This window comes from Strix aluco, chromosome 24, assembly GCF_031877795.1.
Source record: "Strix aluco isolate bStrAlu1 chromosome 24, bStrAlu1.hap1, whole genome shotgun sequence".
Lineage (NCBI taxonomy): Eukaryota > Metazoa > Chordata > Aves > Strigiformes > Strigidae > Strix > Strix aluco.
In genome coordinates this window covers 8,522,367-8,528,629 of record NC_133954.1, presented here as the reverse complement: position 1 = coordinate 8,528,629, position 6,263 = coordinate 8,522,367, and the positions used below count along the sequence as shown (strand labels likewise).

The 6,263-nt window shown below is 53.6% G+C and overlaps 1 protein-coding gene across 1 annotated transcript; it reads right to left on the bottom strand.

The window, feature by feature from the left end:
* Positions 1–1,250: 1,250 nt before the first annotated feature.
* On the bottom strand, positions 1,251–5,659 carry MRPL45 (mitochondrial ribosomal protein L45). The gene is made up of 8 exons (XM_074849372.1): positions 5,571–5,659; positions 4,673–4,868; positions 4,012–4,129; positions 3,514–3,612; positions 2,831–2,879; positions 2,455–2,604; positions 2,197–2,370; positions 1,251–1,688 (listed from the first exon to the last, which is right to left on the bottom strand). Exons 1-8 carry the CDS (start codon positions 5,625–5,627, stop codon positions 1,629–1,631), a joined length of 903 nt encoding a protein of 300 aa, XP_074705473.1. The 5' UTR covers positions 5,628–5,659; the 3' UTR covers positions 1,251–1,628.
* Between the last annotated feature and the right edge of the window lie 604 nt (positions 5,660–6,263).

Sequence of the window (6,263 nt, the reverse complement as noted above, 5' to 3'; positions counted from 1 at the left end):
CACACGTAGTGGCTGATTTATGGGGTGTGGGTAAGATACCGAGAGGTACAACAGAAAGCAGCGAGGCTGCGAAGGAACAAAGCAGTTGAGCCGCAGAGGTCTGAATATTGGCAGAGGAGATGGGGAGGAAAGGCCCTTCTCCCAGAAAAACCAGCAACTCCCCTAGAAAACACACTCTTCTCATCCAGAGCCAGAGCTGAACGACCTCGTCCGCAGGTCTGGCCTGAGGAGTCACGTCCACACCTGCCCATAAGCTGCCCGAGTCGCACCAGACACAAACCAGGCAGCTCACCCCGATTTATTTTAGCTCCCAACCCAGCTCGCATGTGCTGGAGCACTGAATCTCTCCTCAGCTCATGAATGAAGCGTAGGCAGAAGGCTCAAGATAGTAGGTTCTTTCAGGAAAGGCAGACAGATTGTGACACCCCTCTGATTTCCAAAGAGATGAAAGGGATTCCATGGCTGGCTCCTCTCCTAACAGAGCATAAAGATGATATTCTGCCCTTTCAGAACATCATTCTCAAGAAACACTGAAGAACTTTGCAAGCATAAGGAGCCGTAACTCTTACAGCATGCTCCGCAAAATCTCTTTCAAGGAAGAATAAAAAAAATGCACTTTTTTTTGGTGCAATTCTCACAAGCTCTGGAAAACGGCCAAATTAAAAAGCAAGACAAGGTTGAAAAAGAAAATGCTTCGTCGTTTGATGACTAGTGAGTATTTTGCTCTGTGACTACGAGTAAATGGAACTTAAGTGAGCAAAACAGAGTGAGAACGGATCAGCAGACTCACTGAGTTACTCCCAGCCACGGAAAAGGTACCGTGGGTCCAGGCTTTCCTGAGCCACTCGGCCTGCAAAGCCGGGGGACCCGCCGCGAATGTCCCCGTGTCCACAGGATGGTGCCAGCCACTCACTAACACCACCCCATCGCCCACTTCATCAGCGTCTCTAACAAACGCACCAAAACCCATCAGCTGGGAGAAATGCTGCCTTTCAAGAGGGCACCAGGAGACGCAAACGCTGACCTTAGGAGTCAAAAAATTATATTAAATTATCAGCGCTGTGCTGCAGCCCCTCTGGGAAGCCCGGCCATTACCAAGCACCATCCCACAGGAGTCCAACTGCAGTATCCACCCAGGAGAATTCGATGTGAAGTGTTCTCGCTGCTCTTCCCTGTTTTCTGTTAAAAAAAAAGAAGCCTGGGAATCACTACAGAGGGGGAAACAGGACGGGAAAAGAAAGCGCCAGCACTTACTGCGGGAAGTTTTAATGTGAGCCCACCAGGTGTATGACACTTGCCGTGGAAGTGGCAAATACCCCCCGTCTGGACGGGGTCGGTCCCGATGAGAACAGACTTGTCTTCACAGAAACACGGAGAGGGTTACGCTGCAGCACACTAAGTCTACTTGGACAGAGCAAAGCTCTGCTCAGAGCTCATCTAAGTCCCCCTCCCAGGCCCCTCTTGCTCCTTTAAGGACAAATTCTCAGTGACTGGAGCCCATTTCTGAAGCCGCTTTGTTTGTTGACTGCTCACTGGAAAGGCACAGCCATATCCAACCCGCTGCCTCCACAGACATTCTGCCCTTCTTCCCCCCAGGGCTCTTGGCTCTGTACAGGCTCCAGGACTTCCTACTTCATTTCTTCATAGTCCTGCGAGGGATCCAAGGTTGGGCCGGGAATCATCACCGTCTGAAAAAGCGAGGAACAAAATCAGCACGACACAGAGCAGCTCGGAACTGCTGTAACAGGAATTCTTCACGTCACAGAGCACGAGAAAGGGCGAGCAGGGGGTTCTGGCAATGCAAAGGCCTCGCACGGGAAGATGAGCAGATGGCAGCAGCATGGGGGAGGACACAGAGGGGCAATGGGATGACGTGCCTCATACTACACAATAGTTCTCACCCCATTCCTCTCTAGGACCTGTTTTTAGTAACACAGGAAGACAGAGCACCTGCATCACTTTGCCAGGTTATGTAGAAGGAGCAGTAACCCCCTAAATTATCACACACGTATCAAATGCCCTCGGTCTCCTGTTAACTAGAGGCTGATAACGCCACGTTTATAAATATGTATGCTTGCAGACTGACCCACCACCTTCCCATTACAGGAAGCTCAGCTTCAGTTTTGAGCAGAATTAACTAGGGATTGATGTTTCACAGACACAGGCCACGCTGGTGCCTTTTCCTGGTGGCATTACCTTAATAATGGGGTCCTTCGGTGGAGCCCACTCTGGAACGATCTTGCCGTGCATCCTCCATGCGCCGTATGGGTTGACCAAGTACCTCTCAAACACGACATACTCCAAAACATCCTTGGGCACCTGCTCCCCCCCATACATCAGCCGCCCAAAGCGGTCATAGATTGCCAGAGTCTGTAAAAAGAACCGAGAAATGTACATTGGGCTGGCAGCAGGTCGGAGTCAGCTGGGAAGCGCGAGGGGCACGAGGGGACGTACCTGCCGCGTGTGCATCCGCACCGTCACCTGGCCGTACAGGTTGCCTCGGTTCACAATGCTGTCACATCGAACATGAACCACTCGTGGAGGCTCCAGCGACTCCACAAAACTCCACCGGATGGTCTTGTACCTGTTCCCACGCACCATTTCCTATATAAAGGAAAAAATAAGCACCAACTTAATTAGGATGTGAACTGAAGGACAAGCAAACTCCTCTATACAATGAGGCTTTTATGCATTAGCTATTCCTTAGACTTGTGCTTTCCCTCCCTGCTCTGTCTTTACTGCATCCAGAAAAAATGAGACAATCGGGTTCAGAGAGCCTTAAAGACCATAGAAGAGATCAAGGACATGCTACATCCAGATAAACACTTACTGGGTAGCAGCGCTCTGTCACCAGGGAGTGAAGTTTCTGCTTGTTAAAACTGCAAGTGAAACACACCCCGTTACTTGAATACACACGTATGGTACAGAGGTTTACTCACAAACCCCTCCTTCCCCAGAAGACCCACAATCTACTGGCAAAACAGAAAAAGAATTCTCAGCTGTGATCTCAGAACAAAAGCAGAACGTGAACGCAAGCTGGTTGACAAGACTTCAGGGAAAGACACAACATCCTTCGGAAGCTAGTTATGACCTAGATGTTTTACTGATGTTTGGAACTGTAACCAAGAATGATGCAGTTTTGAAATCTATTCTGTTACTGGAAAGCGGAACAAGCCAGTGCAGTGTCATTTCCCATCCAAACAATGCCCCGCAGCATGATTCTGAACAGCACCAAACACCCACACATCTGCTGATAACGCGGGTGCTGCAACAGCTCATCTCTGCAGGTCAGGCCGAGATAAATTTTCTGCAACCTGCTTTTCATTATCAAAAGCAAGAGGGCACCGACCAGACCTCCAACACTCTACTCTTCACAGAGATGGGGGCAGAAAAGGATAAAGTACTTGTTGCAGAGGAGGTACAAGGATTAGAAAGAGAAGGAAGAAAAACAGAGTGTGTAAGCAAAGAGAAGGCGGTCCGACATAACAACATCAGCCAGAGAAGGGGCCTTACTTTGCCAGGCAATTGTGAGCTTCAATAAATATCTCCTGCGCCTTCTCTGGGAAGGTTTTAGTGCTGAAATCCGGAACATGATCTTTTACCTTCCGCAGACTAAAAAGAGAAGAAAAGCTCTACAGTAAGTAAAGAACAACTTGGAAGTCTCTCGCATGTTTCAGATGATGGCAGCGATCTTACCCGGTTTAAGCCCAGCTTTTACCAGGGAGCGACTGAGAACTGGGGCCTCCCCACTAAGACATAACCTCTGGGTGCTCGTAAAACAGACATAGTGCTGCAAACCCAAAGAATCTCCAAGAAAATGAGTGCACGCTGCGTCCATTCACACCAGGACAGCTGCCCTGCGCTCATCCTCACACCAGGGACTCCTGGTTAAGTGGTACGACAGCAACAATGGAAGAAGTGGGTAGAAAACAAAACATGTCATCTCACCACTGCAAGACAGAACCGAGCAAAACTTCTGCACCACAGACTAATTAAAAAGGGGGTACGTACGCTAGCTGGGAGGTGGCAGTCTGCCTCAGCTTCTCCATCTTTTGCTTCAGCCCATCTTTGGACAGGGAACTCAAGCGGGCATCGCCCTCAGGAGGGACATATGGGTCCATAATATCAGCTGTATGGAGAGAAGAAAGGTCAGGAGGAGGCTTAAAAACAGCAAAACGAAAGAAACGAAGAGGCAGCACCCTCTTTGTTTCCTTCCTCTGAGGGCTGGAGAAGCAGGATTCTGCCCTGATAATGTTTGCAAAATGAAATATGAGCACGCAGAGACCTGCTAGTCTAACACAGCTTGTCAGCAGGTGCCTGCTCTCTGCTCTCCTCTCCCGTACGGAATCACAGAACCATCTAGGTTGGAAAAGACCTTGAAGATCATCTAGTCCAACCATACAGCCCAGGATAGGAGGAAACACACTCAGCAGCGGGAAAGGCGACCTCCCTTACTATTCCCTGCCCCTGGGTACGAAGGGGCCAACAGTCTGACACGCTTCCGAGGTGAAGCAGGGCAGCTACCCTCCCTCAGCAGGAGGCAGAGCACGTAGTTCAGTCTATTGCAGACAGACACTGTCAGCACGGTCACACCGTTTAGATCAATTGCTCCATCCTGCTACTTTGCATTATTTTTGCCCGTGAGAAAAGACCAAAGCAGGCTTTCTACCACCTGTGCAGGCCAAGTAGAAATTCCGTTCTACATGTTCCTCAGGAAATATGGTCCCCAAAGACTTGAGTCTCTTCTCCTTCTGTTCTGGGGTCAGTTCTCTGGCCCATTCGGGGACAGAAAACCTCTTCTTCGTTCTCACTGGGACAAGAAAACAGGCCGGAGCCGCTCCAGCAGGACAGAGCACTGACTCCGCAGTCTACGGAAGAGAAATAACGCAGCCATGGAGTCAGCCCAACGGCCAAGAAACACCACCAACATTCTGATTTATTTCCCTTCACACCTCCCAAACACAGAGCAGCTGTAAACACACCAAACGCCACTACTTGTAGTGTCCCATCCCATGGCCCTCTCCATACACCCTCCGTCCCTGACTCAGAATCAGAGAATCACTTAGGTTGGAAAAGCCCTTGAAGCTCCTCCAGTCCAACCATGAACCTCACCCTGACCGTTCCCAACTCCACCAGATCCCTCAGCGCTGGCTCAACCCGACTCTTCAACCCCTCCAGGGATGGGGACTCCCCCCCTGCCCTGGGCAGCCCATTCCAACGCCCAACAGCCCCTTCTGCAAAGAAATCCTTCCTAAGAGCCAGTCTGACCCTGCCCTGGCGCAGCTTGAGGCCATTCCCTCTTGGCCTGCCGCTGGGTCCTTGGCTCAAGAGACTCATCCCCCCTCTCTGCACCCTCCTTTCAGGGAGTTGCAGAGGGCCAGGAGGTCTCCCCTCAGCCTCCTCTTCTCCAGACTAAACCCCCCCAGTTCCCTCAGCCGCTCCCCATCAGACCTGTGCTCCAGACCCTGCACCAGCTCCGCTGCCCCAATGTCCCCACATCCCTTGTCCCGTGACCCCTCAGCCCGCCGCCGCTCCTCGCCGGCCGCCCCAGCCCCGCTCCCGGGCCCCACCTGCCAGCACACCCTGAGGCCCAGCCGACCCAGGCCCGCCTTCATGGCGGCCGCCATCTTCCCCGCGCGCGGGACGCCGGGACGTGGGCGTGGCCGAGGCGTGGCCGAGGCGTGGCGGGGAAGGGGCGTGGCCGAGGAGGCCGCGCGCGGAGGGGGCGGGGCCAGCGGGAACCCGCGCCGCGGCCGGCGAGTGGAAAATTCCATCGGCTGCGCGCGCGGGGGGGGGGGGGGAGGCTCCAGAGGCTCCACCCCGAGCGGCCGTGGGGGGGGACCCCGGTGGCTGGTGCAGTGCGGGGGGTGGACGAGGGGGGCTTCTGCAGCTCCAGGGGTGCCGAGAAAAGGGGTGCGGGCCCCCTCCCCGTGCTACGTGCGACAGGCGAGGGACCCTCCCCATGCAGGGGGTGCTGGGGGTTGTCGGGGCCCCCCCGGAGCTGCGCAGCCCCCCAGCAGCTCAGCTCGGTTCCGGGCGCAGCAGCAGGAACCGGCGCTTGATGCTTTTCGAATTGCAGCACCGCTCCGGAGGGGGGGGACGCTCAGGGATGAGGGTCCCATCGAAAACATCCCATGGGACAGCCAGGCACACCGGGGTGCAGCAGCTCGGGGGGTGCAGCACCGGGCACCCTAAAGCCAACCACACTTATCCCAAACCTCCATCCCTTGAAATTCCAGCTCCAGGAGGCCCAGTGAGACCCC